General features: G+C 32.2%; 1 protein-coding gene across 5 annotated transcripts in view; it reads left to right on the forward strand.

Moving 5' to 3' along the window:
• The window catches only part of LOC139098326 (serine-rich adhesin for platelets), a 117,362-nt gene that overhangs the window by 31,806 nt on the left and 68,609 nt on the right, over positions 1-16,947 (forward strand). For 4 of the 5 annotated variants that reach the window (XM_070650474.1, XM_070650476.1, XM_070650478.1 and 1 more), the window contains exons 2-3: positions 654-952; positions 1,020-1,215. In XM_070650474.1, coding sequence (XP_070506575.1) covers positions 682-952; positions 1,020-1,215 — 467 coding nt within the window. In that variant the 5' untranslated portion in view covers positions 654-681. Of the gene's footprint in view, positions 1-653; positions 953-1,019; positions 1,216-7,568; positions 7,639-16,947 lie in introns of those variants that run through there. The other variant, XM_070650479.1, reaches the window with a different exon arrangement.

Genomic DNA, 16,947 nt, shown 5'->3' on the forward strand with positions numbered 1-16,947 from the left:
ATACAGTATTACAATCCAGCGCAAAACAACGGTGCAAAAATTGTTATTTTATTGGTACTGTTATTAGCCTTAAATACATCCCATAAAATTGAATTAGCGTTAAATTGAATTAATCATCAATAATTTCGTCATTTTGACTTTAGTGCTGACTTGAAGACAGATTGAAACTCAATTCACTGCGATACATCACTCGAAATATGAATTTTCATGGTAATTCTTAAGATTCCATATCAAAGCTTACTGATGATTGTGATTTAAAATTTGAATTTGTTCGTTAAAAATCCTAATCACGACTCATTTGCAGAGCTCAAAGTTGACCTCAAAGATGAAATGAGTTGACTCGACTCCATATCGCATCCGACTCGACTTGACTCCATACAGCATCAAAGTCGATGCGACTTCATACAAAATCCGAGTTGACTTCAAGTTCTGTTCATTTGAATATTGTAAAATTCAAGCTAAAACTCTAACATTTCTCCGAAATCACCTCTGAATTTCGTAGATAATTCCACTGAAATATTTCAGCATTCTCCTATCAATCAGCAACATAAATTTCCTATAACTCAATAAAATATCAACATTTTCATCTACAGAACAATATATTTATCAAAAAGTCACTAATTCCAACCTTAATCTCATTCATTTCCTTTTAGAACTAAAAAGCCATGAACTAACAACACAATGGATGACTTTGAGAATATGACAGAGTTCTCGCCATTTACATGGCAACCAGTCTATTCCGATGGATCTCGAGGAGACGTTATGGACTTTAATATAGCGATCGATCAGCAATCACAGCTATCGTCATCGCGTGGAATTTTAGAGACAATTGTCGAAGAGACATCGGATGATGAGGAGAATGGACTGTATGGGAACGGAAAATGGTCAGATGACAGCTTTAGTTCTGGCTCATCTGAAACTGGATCAGTTGTGCGTGTTAATGCACAAAATGGTGAGAAATATTTAAATTAATTAAATTGAATTTTTTTGATTGCGAAAATTTTTCATTTCTGTTTTAGATCAAGACAATCAGGACACGTTGTCCGAACGCGACTTTATTTGTCCTCCAAAGCGACGCAGGCAGGAAATTGACCAATCAAAGCTCGACTTTATTCCAACATCGTCACTATTTAGTCAATTATTGAATGTTCCAAATGCAGTACACAATGAGAATGGACTTTTTGACAGTTACTTCATGAAGCAGACTGACCTTCGGTAATTATAGATTCGCTATGAATTCAATTAAATGAAACAAAAATTATTGTTTGTCGTTATTGAAAGTATATTTTGGAATTTCATAATGTAAAAATTGCAATATTGTGCACGACAAATGAGAATTGAGACAATGAGAAAAAGGCTGATTGTTGGACAGATTGAGAATTGGGTATATGAACTTCAAATAAGAATTTAAGAGGAGTATTAAATGATAATGTTTGATATAGACTGTCGATACTTTATCAATGGAATTAGTTTTAAGAACAGTATTAAATGCTTTATCAATCAGATTGATTAGATATTGCAATGTACATATACTTTTTAGAACAAACAGTAAACCATACCTTGGCAACTAGAACTTGCTATTTACTATCTGAAAGCTAATTGCACCTAACGATTACATGGAACTTTTTCTAACTTTTAACGGTTTCAATTGCTGGGGATATTGATGAAGAATAAACAATAGGAAACTGTATGAAGCATTCTCTATAAAACTAATGATTATTGATAGCATCTTAATTAAGAAAACTAATGATCTAAATGCAATTAGCAGAGCTCGAAGACGATTCGGATTTTGTATGGAAAATTCGACTCCAATCGATTTGGTTTCATACAGAATTTGAGTCGACTTCAAGTTCTGGAAATTAGGCATGATAATGTTCCTTTTTAACAAAGAATTTATATTATTTTCATAATATTTCTATATGAAGTTATACGATATCCCTACCAAATAATACAAAGCTAGTCTTAGAAACGTAAGAACTTATCAATCTCAAATGTAGATTCTTGCATAATTATGATAGTCAGTAATATCACTTAGTATGCTTATGTATTTACCAATTTTAAATGAATATGATCACAAACAATACTAATATTTGAATACTATAAATACTTGATAAATAAATTGTAATCATTAGTATTGTTAAAATAATTTGTTGTATTTCATGTGTACTGACATACTAGATAATTTTGCTTTATATTGACTCTTTTGAGTAAATACTAAAAATTAACAATATTGAAGATATGAATCAGTACATTATTACAAAATGATATTAATGTGAATTCATTAGAAACAATCAGATGATACATGACTGACTTAACAATTTAATGATTGCATCAATGCATTAATTGGGAAGTTTAAACTAAAATTGTGAATTTATCAACTTTATGCTAAAGCATAGCACTTAACTTTAGTTGATTAAAAATATGAATTCTATCCCTACGAATTATTGTTAATCAGTAAGACCTAATCGCTTAAGTGAGAATGTTGGCATCATTCCCTAATAGACACAGAGCATGCTTTCATCGAACAGAAAGATCACTACGGTAACTTACAACGGTCTCTTTGCCTGTTAAGGACTTCGTAAGTTTAGAAACCATAAGTCCAAGAAGGTGCCTCGACTGGATTATGTCCTCCTCCAAGTATTTTACGGGTAGCAACAAATAAGCAAAAGAACTCATAAAACATGCCAAATAACACTAAACTAAGTGACATTTTCACACCAAACCAAACATATCTTACAAAAATATTCCTTCATTTCCAAAGAACATTCATAACATTTACCATTTTTCATGTTACAAGGCAACTTAATTCTTGCACAAAAAACTCATCCTCACTTATTGTCAAGTACACAAGTTCCCCTCCTTTACACATTATGAAATCTCTTCTTCTTTTAGTTTTTTTTTTTTGTTTCAACTCATATTGCATGTGTACAATGCTTCCATACACAAAAACAATGCGACAATGAAGCGACCGCAAATTATCGCTCATTTGTCATGTGCTATTCGATCAGTAAACTAAACACAACTCGCTGCGATTGTTTATATGGAAAAGGTATAATTATTTATTTATTTTTATTGCATATTACATGTGTATTAAGTGCATTAGTTCGAGAATCTAGAGAATGTGTATGCAAATGAGTGATAAAAAGAGACAAACAGGCATTTGCATTAGTAGAAGAAGATGAATAATTTGTTATGAATTTATAATCAACAATTTAGTGTCTATAATTAATTTCAAAACATCGAAACGAATGCAAAAGATTTACACTGTAATTTATTTTAAGTATCTCAGATTTCGTGTGATGTTCTCATCAATTTTAATCATATTGATGAAGTGCAAACCATAAGAGTCAATTTTTATTGTGATTTGTGAAATTTTTACCTCTGTAAATTTTGTGGATTGATATTTTTAGCGCATTTTTGAAATTTTTTTCAAAAAGGTAGCTTAATAAGACACTTTGTTCGTTCGTGTGTTCGTTTGTTCGGCTGGAACGCGAGATCTCGAAAACTAGACATAGTAGAGAGCTCTGGTTTGTTTTAATAGCTTCGTTCTATCAAATTATTGGGTTATCGGTCATTTAGAAGTTTCAAATCAACGCATAAATACTATAATTAACAATTTTTCATTTTCATATACAACAACAACAAAAACAACAACACGATTTTTCATTGTTTTACAGTGTTTTTCAACGTTCGTCGATGTTTTTACAGTGTTTACTGAACAATGTTTGAATTTTTTTTGACCGTTATGAGGTTTGAATTGTTAAAATCCGTTAATTGATGAAATTCTTAAATTTTTGGAAGTTTTATATAGATCTTGTTTTTAAGATCTGGAAGTGACCTGGATCTTACTGGATCTTGGTTTTAGGTCTGCAAGTGACCTGGAACTTACTGGATCTTATGTTTTAGGTCTGGAAGTGACTTGTTTATCAATTACTGATCGCTGGGACAAAAATGCGCTTAAGTCCCTCGATCAATAACACGAGGACTTTTGTAATTTTTTGTTTAAATATTGCTGCCAAGTGAATTTTACTGAGTACAGTTGAAGCTGGTTGATGTGGAATTGATGAATTGGATATTTTGGGGTAGGATTTAGTGATTTTTAGTAAAATTGTTGCCAAGTTCTTTAACAATTTGTTAAATAATATCTAAATTCTGAGTGTACAAGTTGACTGGTTAAAGTCCAGCTATCAACTAGACGTAATGTCGCTTAAAGTATGCCTTTAGTCAACCGTAGATCTAGTTATCAAAAGAGTTCGATAATTGCATGCAAATACGTCCATACTGCTCGCAAGTCCTGCATACTAATCCGTGAAATTCAAGCACTTGCATGCAATACTTACAAATAGTATGCGCATACTTGAATGCAGTTGCTGAACCCTAGTTAATTATTAGATATTATATCAAATTGTTCACTTGCATATATATCAATTGTGATCCATGACCAACCTGAGATACCGCCTGAAACTGGCCCTATCGCTGACTTCCACTTGCCAATTTGCAATACCAAATGTCAATTTGAATAACTAATGAAATTTCGATACAATATTACCTCGATTCCATTAAAAATGTGACAAAATTATGCAAATTTCCAATTCCATTTCCAAAAGCATTCAAAAACAATCCACACAAAAAATTAGAGAAAAAAGTTCACAAAATCCAAACCGAAAACAATAAAATTTAATGAGAATAGGATATTTAAGCATCATTATCTGATCTACAAGTAAGGGAATGGATATCACAATAATCGGATTGCTCACATAATTTTGGCTTAAAGTAATTTAAATCCTACTAAAAAAGAGCTGATAAAGGCTGCTTATAAGCTAAAAACTATTTTATTTCAATTTTTCAAATGAAAATAAAATTTAATGTTTATCATGCTAGTCGTAAAGTTGCATTTAATCGGAAATTAGTTTCGTGTTTGTAAATAAAAAAATAGTAAATTAAAATGTGATTTAAGTTGTGGCTTAATTGTGAAAATAATGTCGGCTTAATTAGGTATTGACATGAAAAATTTCATCAATTCTTGTGCTTATTTTGATGAGTTTTTAAATATTTTGTTAATAATTTGATGATTTGTTTGTTTTTATGATGTGGATTAGAGGAGCCTAATGGGTTATGATCTGTAAATGTGCCAGAATGCTGTTTAGTATGTCTTCTAGACTTAAACTTAATATTTGACATCAATAACCTTGAAATTCTTCTTATTTTTGACAAATTCTTGTGCAAGTTTCAATTTAGTTCCATAAATTACTCAACAATCTATCACCATCTCAACTACACAAAAGCCACTACATCCGACAGATTCCACTGTATCGACAAACTCAACATCCCATAATTTATTTCCTGTTTATAAAATTTTCATCAAAACAAATCATCAATAAATTGATTTATTTGCTTTAATTTTTCACTAAATGCGCATTTAAACTTAAATTTCTCACTTTATTCAGTCTCTCACTGTGCGAGGTGATGTCTCATCACAGTGAACCTACAAAAATAAATTTATGTTTTTAAAAGAAACAAAAATTGGGTCATTCACACTTGATCGTTTTCTTTTTTTTGAAAAAAAAAAATATTGTAATAAAATGAGACGAAAGAAAGAAGTTTGAGGAAAGACTATTTTCTTTATGTGAAAAAAAGTAAATAAAGTATGAGGTAGAATTTTGAGTGGATGGAGGATTTAGCGCATTTAATATTGATAATGCAAACAATGCTCCTAGGCATGATCCCGGGACTGTTCTTAATAATCGCATTACAAAGAGTAGGATCAAACTGAGTAGTCATGGCTCATATTTCATTCCTTTCTTGGCTGGGGCACACGGCGGCCCATTGTCACGTTTAGAGTAAATGTCTCTAATTCTTACTTATTTACTGTAACCAGAGCTCGAAGTCGACTCAAATTTAATATAGAATCGAGTCAACTTGATTAGACTTTTCCATAAAAAATTCGAGTCGACTTAAATCTCTGATTGTTAACATGCTCATATGCGGAGCAAAGGTTTCAGTAAAATACCTTTCATCTGTCTCTGTGGCAGTCACTCTTACCTAGATTGTACAATTTCTCTATCCACACATTAAGCTGACATTCTTTCATCACTGTTCTTCACCATGTTCCTTTTTAGCTTCAGGATGTCTTTTTCCCTTGTGAATTTCAGCCAAGACCAGAGAAACCAACTTGAGTTTTTGTCCCAGCATTGACATTTTGAGGATCTAATTTATGATTTACAAATGAGTGACAAAAGCAATTGCAACTGCCCATTCACTTTTATTACTTATGCTCCTACAAAATTTATTTGAAATATTTTCATTCACATCTGCACATGCACGCATTGTCACTAAATTTTGCTCATTTTATGAGTCATAAAATTTGAATTTTTTCCCGTCTAGACAAGAAAAGAATTTTTAAATTGAAAATCGAATAGAAAAAAAAATTTAATTTGTAATTTTAAATCTTCTTTAGGCTGATTCAGTCATCGGCATTAGCTGAATCAATTGAGATCTTTAAATTTGTATCTCACAAAACAGGACACATTAAAACCTTTCTAATTTCATATGACATAACTCATAACTCTTACATCAAATATTATTATTTATTTTTCATACCAAAAACTATAAAAGATAAGCAATAAAGTCATTAAATTTTATGAAAATTGATATACTTAATCTCAATACTCAAAATGCGCACAAAAAACCCATCAACATCCCAATAAATCCAGTGCAAGAAACTTCATTCATAAATATAAAAAAAGCAGTCATTTGGTCATGTATGTGTGACAGATAGAAAATGATTTTCATCATTTACAACCAAAATATTTATTTAAATGACAGACATTTGAGGTGACAAAGGAAACTACTATGCACAATAAATATTAAATAAAAAGACAGAAAGAGAAAGACGCGAACGGGGAAACAAAAATGGTCAACTAAATTATACGATCATGACTTGAATGTCAATTTTGATTTAAATAATCATATCAGTCGATGGATTAAGGCAGGGGTGGGCAACCTGGATATGCCATGACTTGTGCGGTTATGGTTGAGCCTTGCTACCAACTAGAGCTCGATGACGACTCGGATTTTGTAGGAAAAATTCGACTCAAGTCAGCTTAATTCCATAAAAAATTCGAGTCGACTTTGACTTCTGCCATCAACAGTGAGCCGCAGCACACAGGTTACCCACCCCAGCATTAAGGTATCAGTTTTTTATGCCTATTATTCTCTTTAATGTCACGTTTTATTGTCTTTATTGTGGAAGCTCAAAATGCCATAAAAAAATTGTTTATTAAGTAAAAAGATATGTTAAGTCCAATGGCTATCATATTTTTCTAAATTATCTCACTTTATTGCTTACTTTTTTCCTTTAAAAAATCTTAATTTATGATGAAAAATTTTCTATTTTTGTATTAAGATATCCACTCAAATTGCGTTGGATGAATGAAATAACTCTTTTTTTCCAAAGAAAAACAAAATTTTCTTGAGAATGAGAAGAGAATATTTTGCAATTTACGCAGCGGAAATAGCAAATGACAGAAGAGAATTTAAATTAAAAAAATTATAATGTACGTTTCAATTAGCAGTGGACATGGTTGATATTTTTGTGGGAGGAACGAACAGATTTTATGGATTATTGAGAAGTGCTTGGTAGTAAATTATTTTTTTATGGGAATTATTAAGTCAGTTGTTGATGGATTTTTATGAAAAAAATTTATGTTTCTTTTGGATTGATGGATTTTCAAAGATGTTTAGATATTTGGAAATTGATCTGTTGAAAGAGACAATTCTGGAAAGCATATGATGTAGAATTGGTCGAAAATCAAGGCTCAGGCTGACATGACGCTGGATTTAGGTTAGATTCTATGATTTCCGGCCTCAGGCTAGCGTCAAACTGACCTTGAATCAAATTTTTGGACATTTCTTCGTCGTGTGCCTTCCAGAAATATTACAATGTTAGTAAATTTCAGAGCTCAAAGTCCACTTGAATTTCATATGGATTTACATCGTTTTAAGTCGATTTGTTCATTAAAAATCCGAGTGAACTTCGAGTTTTGGTGCTTTTTAAGAGGAATCCAGTGATGGGATGTATTGAAACAGTTACAAAATTGAAGATCAGTCCTATTTCCCCCTCTATAAACCAAACATAATAAGTGAACGACCCCATAAATTCCAATGGTTCTAAATTTATGTATAACTCCACATAAATTTCACATACTTTACATAAATAGACCAAATAAAATTTCCAAATGAAATCCCACTAAGAATTATATGTTTTCATCATGAACATAAGGAATTTAATTTTCATGTAATTTTATCGCATAATAAATCTCTCCAGCTTCGCAATCTTCTTCTTATTTCCTTTACATTTTTTGCATATGAAATAAAATGAGATCAACTTCGATTGAGTTTGTTTTTTTTTTTGAGAACACTCTAAGTCTAGGAGATGAAAATCTTAAGGGAAAATTGGGAAATTAAAAAACACACGAAGCACGACAGAAGAAATTGAAAATTCCGAAAGTAAATTTTTTTGCGTCTATTAAAAACATACCTTTTGCAATTGACTAACGAGCTTCTGCTTGGATTGTGTATATTTTTAGCTGAATTTTTGAGATTTTTAAGTTGAGATTTTAGAGTCGTTTTTGGTGTTTGGCTGATCTTTAGTTGGATGTCTATTTAATATACATTCTCTTATTTTACATACATATATTATGCTATAGATAACTATATTGAGAGCAAGGAAACATGTATAACAACGGTAAGAAGCATAGTTGTCCTCTCTGCTATATGACGGCTGATTTCGACTCATATTTATAGCAAAAAATGTGGTTCCCTGGAGTGCGTTGCTCAAGAAGTGAACCACAAAGCCTTTAGAATTTGTAGTGGTTTGGAAAGCATTTCCTGAAAGGTACACGGTGTACAGTGTTGGAATATAGTGTTTTCAGACAGACTAGACTCTGATATCGGGTCGAATTCGGCAAAACAGAGCTCCACGCTCTAGTCAAGCTGGCCTGAAATCAACTCGAATATTATATGAAATCAAGTCGATTTTCCCTCATGAAATTCGAGTCAACTTTTTGCTTTTCCTTTTAATTAAAATCGTTTAACGCACCAGCATGCCAACCTTCTTACTAAACTAAAGAACTAAGCTCAGAAACCTAAGCGAATCACAACATTTTGTATCAAAAATTTCCTCTCAATTAAATGCGTCTATAAAAAGCATTCGCAATAGTAATTTATCATCAATTTTCTACTCAATATTTTTTTTTTCATTCCTGTATCTTTCTGCCCTCTCACAAAAATATTTTATATATTTTTTTCTCTACTTCTCTTCTCTATCTTACATATGGCGAGTCGAATTTGTAATTTTCATTTCTTTTACTTTTTTTTTTTCTTACCGTTATGACGCAAGTTGATCATGCTTTCGTCGTAGGCATTTCTCTCTCTCTTGGCGTAAAAAAAATATATTTTTTTTTATTAGACAGTTTGCAGTCACACTTGTACGTAACGCGAGTACAACGAAGAAAAAAAAATCGATAAAAATTTGTTGTTTAGAGATCAAAAAAAAAACTTTATTTTTTATTTAACTATTAAAAAATTACGAACAAAAAAGATTTACTGCTGATGTATAGCTGAAAGGTGCGTGGGTGCAAAAAAAAAAATTGAATTTGAACTGGAAAGTACTGAAATAGTTCAATATTTAATACATGTTTTTTGTGGCGAATTTTATTAATTTTTTGTGTTTTTATTGTGATTTAAAGTTACTGGAACTGGAAATATCCATTATCAATAAATGTTTTATTGATTGAATGTCAACAGAATGCCTGCAATTTGCAATCTTAAGCTCTGTGTTTTGTAATTTATCGTGTTTTGTTGACTTGTTGTTTGGCTTGAAGCTTTGTTACTGCACGTGTGCCGACAGACAATTTTTTCTCAAAAAAAAAAGAAAATTAAGTTTTCGTGACTTTCTTGTAATTTGCAAATGATCCAACTATTTAGTGCCAATGGGGAAAAAAAAAAACAATATTTTGCACTTAAGCAGCTGTTCGAAACAGTTTAGAGACATCAAAGGGACTTTAGGTATTCAGCCAAAATTCATGTCTTAAGGATTTTTATGGCTGACTTTTGTCACCTCTGTAATTCCATTTAGTAACTTTTTGACATTGAAATTTCTAATGGATACTGTAAATCTTTCAATTTGTCACTAATTTTATGTGAAATGATCTTGGGCAATGTTATGGGGATCGTAAGGTTATGTAGTGTAGTGTGTAGTTTTCTGGTCAATTCGAATAGCACAAATCGGTTAATTGCCTGAAGGTGGCTCTATCGCTGGCTTCCACTTGCCAATTTCCGATACCAAGTGCAATCCTATCTCTATCGACAGCTTCCTTCCAAGAGTTCTTTGGGTGACTCGTGCATTGTGCTTGATTTAAACCTGATCCGATTCCAAATTAGAGCCCTCCAGACCTGTTCTCGGTGCACCTCGGGTATTTAAGCCGAATATGATATTAAATCAGATCAGATCTGATCAGGTCAGCGTGACTTTGGTTTGGTACCGGAAATCCGACAAAATACTCAAGTCACATTAGTCTGGTGTTGAATTTTGGATCGATTGACCGAGTATTCTACTCGCTAGGCCAACTTCGAGCTCTAAATCTTTATACTTCCTTACTTTACTGTCCGTACAAATCAACTATGATCTGTGGCTTCTCTTAGTGGTGTCTGAAAGAGGCTCTATTGTTCTCTGATCTTTTACTCTTGGCTTTTACTCTTGGCTTTTACTCTAGGCTTGTACTAAGTACCAATACCAAATGAATAGCAACAATAAGCCTATAAAATCCAACATTTCGTTCCACATTATTTACCAACAATTCCCTTTAAGCCTTACAAGAAATTGTCAACACTGCTGACCTTGTCTGTTAATTGAAACTTGAATAGACATTATAAGTTATAATTCATCCTTCAATGCAAACCTAAATATTTTGTACAATATACTCCGATGTATAATATCTTCATCTAAAATTAACTCAAAACATTTAAACAGCAAATTCCTTTGTGTAAAATAAACAAAGCAATGCCTCATTTTCTCTTAGTTTTGTATACACTTTTTTTGTTAAAGTAAAGTAATTCCGATTTAAGTGCAATTGAAAAAAAAAATTTACTTTAAAAATGAATATACAAAATTTCAATCAGTTCAAGTGAGTAAAGTATAAGAAGAAATATTGGCAAAGCGATTAATTACAAGGCTTGATGATAAAAATACAGCTGAAAAGAGATATAAATAATCCATATTTTAGATTTTAAGTGCATACTTTATGGATTATGTTTATGAGAAGCAAGGCTTGGGTGGGTAGCTATAAAAATTTCGGTTGGTTGAATTTTGATTGGATAATGATTGTGGATTTATGTTTTATGGACTGAATGGGTTTGTGGAGATTGAGTTTAATTGGATTTTTGCTGTTGATGAGGCTGGTTGTGGATTTAAATTTATGGAAAATTGGTAGTAAAAAGGTGTTTAAAATGGTAATAATGCTCAATTTTATGTGATTTGATTTAATTTTTATTAGGGTGTCGAGAAATGACTTCTGGGCATGTCCTAAGTCTGCCTAAAAAGGAGGCTGAGGCTTGTAGTTTTGGTACAAAATAGCAAACTACTCTCTAAGCCAGTGGTGGGCAACTTTTAATTTTTCACTGCATTTCTTGGTGAAGCTTCGAACTCAGCATAAAATTCATGGTATTTTCAAGATAATTCGGTGTCACACTAGTGTACCGCAGCTCAAAGGTTGTCCATCACTGCCCTAATCCTTCAAATGATGACAATCTTGTGGCAGTTCTTAGAAATTCTTCAAATTTTTCCAAATTTCCTACAATTTTTCTGAAACCTAAACAGAAACTTTGATCCACATCTCTGCCTACAACTTCATCTCACCTCATCCAAACCCTGCAAAAATTCCCATTTTTTTAAATCTCATATCCAACTGAATACTCTAAATAACCACATACTGTAGACGAACAATGACCATCACACTCTGCCTTATGTTTCTCATAATCGCACACTAAAAAAGCACTTTCAAATAACAAATAATGTGCGAATTCATGTCGAAAAAATCATGTCTTCATATTTCTTTCTATTTCGCTTACTTAAAATACATTACAAGACACCTTTACATAAGGCATTACCGACTTTTCTTTTATGAAATTTTTTTTAGATTTTTTTTCGCAAACAAAAAAAGTTTGCTTTTTGTGCTTGAACAAGATTTTGATGGGATGCAGACATATATTATGACAGTTTTTGGCAATTAATGTTAGTTAATAGAGAATGAGCGAGTGAGAGGAAGTTATGGATAAATTATATCGTGTATTTAATTTTTTATGCCATAATTTTGGGAATCAGGTGTGTCTAAGTCGGCATTTTGTCATGGTAAAAGAGTTTTATGGGCGGTTAATTAGGTGGATTTGGCAAGGAACATTAGAAAGAGAAATTTTTGCAATATTCCCGAGCGGCACGGGATGGAGATTATGATGTTGAGTCGGTCAGATGGCAGTTAAAGTCATTCTGTAATTGAGAGCAATTGAAGCTTCATTAAAGCTTAGAACTTGTGTGATTGATGCCATTTTGGTATACTTCTAGGCATAATCATGTTATTTGAGTATCAGACAACATTCAGCTTGCTTTTCTTCCTCTAAATCCTAGATATCAAAGACTTAAAGCTTCTGATAGTATCTAGATTGTGTCTGAAAGTATATTATAGCGCAGGACTTAAGGGTTGACTCGAACAGTGTCAGCTGAGTCGATTCAGTTAGACTACTAAAGAAATTCATTATTTTGCTTTTAATATGAGAATCATTTGCCTTCATTCATCTGATTGCTTATAAAATTCCCGTGATTTACAGTTCAGAGCTCAAATTCGACTCGGATTTTGTACTGAAGAGTCGATTCGTATCCATATAAAATTCGAATCAACTTCGAAGTCTGCTACAGATCAATTTTATTTCATGGCCTTACTTATATGACACATGAACCTGTCTCTATCGATGACAGCCATCAACCAGTTTCCAATACTAATTACAGTACTGTATCTAAATATCAAACCCAAAAACATTCACAATATTAATCATCCACACCCCCCGGAAATCAATGATTAACTCATAAAAAATCTTTAATCAAGCCACTCAATTAATCTTAAATGTAATCAAATCCATCGACAGTTAATCATCCCACTAATCTTTTTCTGACTTTATATTACAGAGGAAATGTCATTAAAAAAATTGAAAACAAATAGGAAAAATCTATTCATAAACTTCATTCCTCTATTAACCCCATTTCTCCAGTTAATTTTAGATTTCCACACATCGCACTTAAACAGGAAAAATTAGAAAAAAAATCCATAAAAAAATTTATTCATGCTGTGAAGTATTTTAGCTCTATCTTAGTGCATAGAACTAAGTAAGTGTTTATGTTTGTTGTTACTTCACATTTTCCTCACTTTTCATTCCTCAAAAAAGGTTCATGCAGTGATTTTAATTATCTCCAATTAAAACGGAAGTGCAGCAAACTTTTCTTCCCTATTCTCATGATTAATGACAATTCCCGGGTCGTTGAGATGCATTTTGATTCTTCTTATTTGTTGTGCATCAAAATTGCTATTTTTAAATATTTTCAAAAAAAAAGAAGGAATCTCATTAATTATTGTTGAATAGCAGGGAGTACTTAAGAGTGTCGCATCGCTGTGGATTTTTTGTTCTGAATAGTCTGAGTGGCAGTTTGTATAAAGCAGGCTACTGTTGTACTCGAGACTGTTCAAATATGTGCATACGTGTGCATATATGTTTGTATTGTCATGGTTTGGAATATTGAGGTTTAGATGAAGTTGGTTTTGGGAATTTTTTGGGGGAATAGATTGGATTTTTGTAGTGATTTTTGGTATTTTTGGAATTGGAAAGTTACTATGACTATGAATCTTCAAGACAGAGCCTGTTTAAGACATCTCAGAATCCTTTAAATATCTCAGCTTGCTTCAGACGTCACTGTCTGTTTCAGGCGCATCAGCCTACTTCAAATGTCTCCATCCTAGAGTCAGGGAAGATAAAAAGCCTGCCATTTGGATTCAAAAGCTTGAGACCACTTTTCAGAAGGTCTCGGCTCTTTTTAGGCTGTAGCTTACAGTTCATCCAATGCTGTTGACTTACATTTTTTGTCTGCAGTTTGGAACAAACAAGACTTTTCGGCTATTTATTTGAGAATTGTGAGCAAATTTCATGATAATTAGGCAAGGAACCCAAAAACTGTCTCTTTTTTGGATAGAAATCGTTTCTGAATGTCCCAAAATATTTGAATATCCCCTAAAAATTCCAAAGTTTTTCCAAAAATGGCATTTTGATCAGTCAATTCCCTTCCAATGTCCATACCTTGCTCTATAAAACCCCAATAAAATTAATTGCGAATCTCTTCTTCTTTATCCTTTAATTTCATTAATTCCAAACCTAACTTCGTCTACATTTATAAAAATATTCTATGCATACTCACATACTAAGCACCCAAGTAGCACGATTCGGACGAATAAAAATGTCACTTTTTTTTTGTTACTGTTGTCTGTTTTTTGTTTTTGTTTATTAATACACACACTCATGTAAGATGATAGTCGTAAGTGGAAGAGATGAAAAATGTGTAAAAAATTAAACAGTTGTTATTATTTATTGAATAGTTTCGGATGTCACCGGAATGAGTAAAAATAAATTTTTAAAATTTTTCTATGGAAAATTGGATTAAAAATAAAATAAAGTGAAGTTTATGAATGGAACTGTCATGGATACAATGTTAATTAACATCAAGTACATGAAATGAACACGAGTTAAAGTGCTTTAAATGAAGATCAAAAGAACAAAAAAATTGTTAAATTAACATACAAAAAGAGTGCAATTGGGGTCATCGGAACTTGCTGGATAAATTAATTAATTTACTTTTTACTGAGTCTTGTGATGACTTAAAGTTCTGGATTATTAATTGACATATGACAAATAAAAAAATTGTCGAAACTGTGCCTTTAAATGGTTAAAATAAATATTTATCAAAAAAATTTATCTAAAAATTGTGATAACGAGTCATAAAATGCTTGAAGCTTGTGGCATTTTTAAAGGTTTTTTAGTGTGGTTTTTTGTGACAATAAAGTGAAAAGTTAGTAATTAAAATTGATTCAGAGTAAATTTAAAGGTTTGAGATGATAATAATCAGTAATTAAGGGAACGATATATAGGTTAATCTGGCGCCTAAGCTGTATACAATGTTGAATTGTGCTCCGTCGGAAAAAGTTCGGCTTTTTTGTGTGGTTTTTAAATGAAAATTCGTAATTTTTATTCAGTGTTGGTTTTTGTTTGGAACTGTAACTTTTGATTGGGAACGTACGTTAGTGATCGTTATGAAATTATAGAGTTTTTAGCGCCAAAATGATTCACATTCATGAACAAGTACTGTGCAAGTTTGGAGATTGATATCAGAAGAGGGACTAAATGAACCATGCCGGGATGGATTTTGCAAGAATTAGTGAGGGAATTAGATCGGATTTTATGATTAACTACACGGTAATCGCAAGTTTTTGAAGAATTCTTGCTCACTTTCTACCAAAAATTTATAGTTTTTCTGTGACACAATATAACCCGAGTGGACAACATGCCATAATGGCTAATTATCAACTAGAATAAAAAATAAAAAAATAAACATTAGCTTTGCAGACCTTAAGGTCCATAGCTGCGCGTTTATATGCGTTTCATGGCTATTGGGAGTTTAACGAGGGAGGATTCGCCAGATCTCTCGCTCAAAACCTAGACCTACAGTTTATAGTGGAATCCGAACCACTTCTTTGATGACATTACTGTCTGTAGCCTTCAAAGGGAGGCTGTGAGTCGCGTTTCCACTACATATGATTCGAAAAAGGACATGTGAAAAATTTCCCATGCCGAGTCTCGAACCCATGATCGCTAGATCGGTGTTGCAATAATTATGTACCGAAGTACTAAACCATTCCGCCACCGAGCCACCTCAACTAGACCCAATGTCAATTAGTGACAAATTTTACAGAACGTTCCGGAAAAAATGGCATTGGTCGACCGTACTTCTAGCTAGTAACTAGATACATTGTCAAGTTGCCCACTCGGGAAAGTGCTTGAACAAATATTTTCAGTCGCCAGCAATGGCATATCCAGGAAAAAGGACATTCATATTCCTCTCATTTGACATAATTCCACAATTTATTTTTCGAGTCAAAAATCTTAGTTTCTCTCTTCAAATGAATGCAATCCATCATTTATGAACAATCCCATTTCTAAGTCAACAACATTGTAAAATTTCTTCAAACAATTCTATCAGTTCCGATAAAAATTCCGACAACGAAACCTCCAAAAACAATTGCCAAACTCTGTCAAATGCGATGATTGATCTGCATCAATCCTTATATGTACATCAGATTTATATCCAAACAATATCAAATGAAATTCAATGCCCTCAAGTAACAAAAACAAAAAACAATAGTCACGCAAATACCTCCAAAGCAGACAAATGATCACTATATTTAGATTATTTGACCGCTTAGCTATGCCGATAATACCAAAAAGACTTTCTCATTGTCCGGAGATTACATTAAAATATCAAATCATTAATTAGAAATTTCTAAAAACAGTCAAACTGAACAGCACCAAATTCGTCTATAAAAATGATTTTTGCAAGTTAATCAATTTGAATGAAAAACTGAAAAGAGCTTAATACTTTTAAGTTTCTAAAGCGAAATTTACTTTTAATTGATTCTCAGCCTCCACAGGTTTACGTTCAGTTTTTTGTTTTAAAATTCACACAGCAAGATGTAAAATATTCAAGTTTAAATGATTAAATGTACAAATTTATGGCTGCAATTAACGCATTTTTATGTGAATAATATTCAAAGTGGCATGCTTACATGATTTGTTAAC

This window comes from Chironomus tepperi, unplaced genomic scaffold (genome assembly GCF_022539635.2).
Source record: "Chironomus tepperi strain 1889 unplaced genomic scaffold, CSIRO-AGI_Ctep_v1 contig_445, whole genome shotgun sequence".
Classification (NCBI taxonomy): domain Eukaryota; kingdom Metazoa; phylum Arthropoda; class Insecta; order Diptera; family Chironomidae; genus Chironomus; species Chironomus tepperi.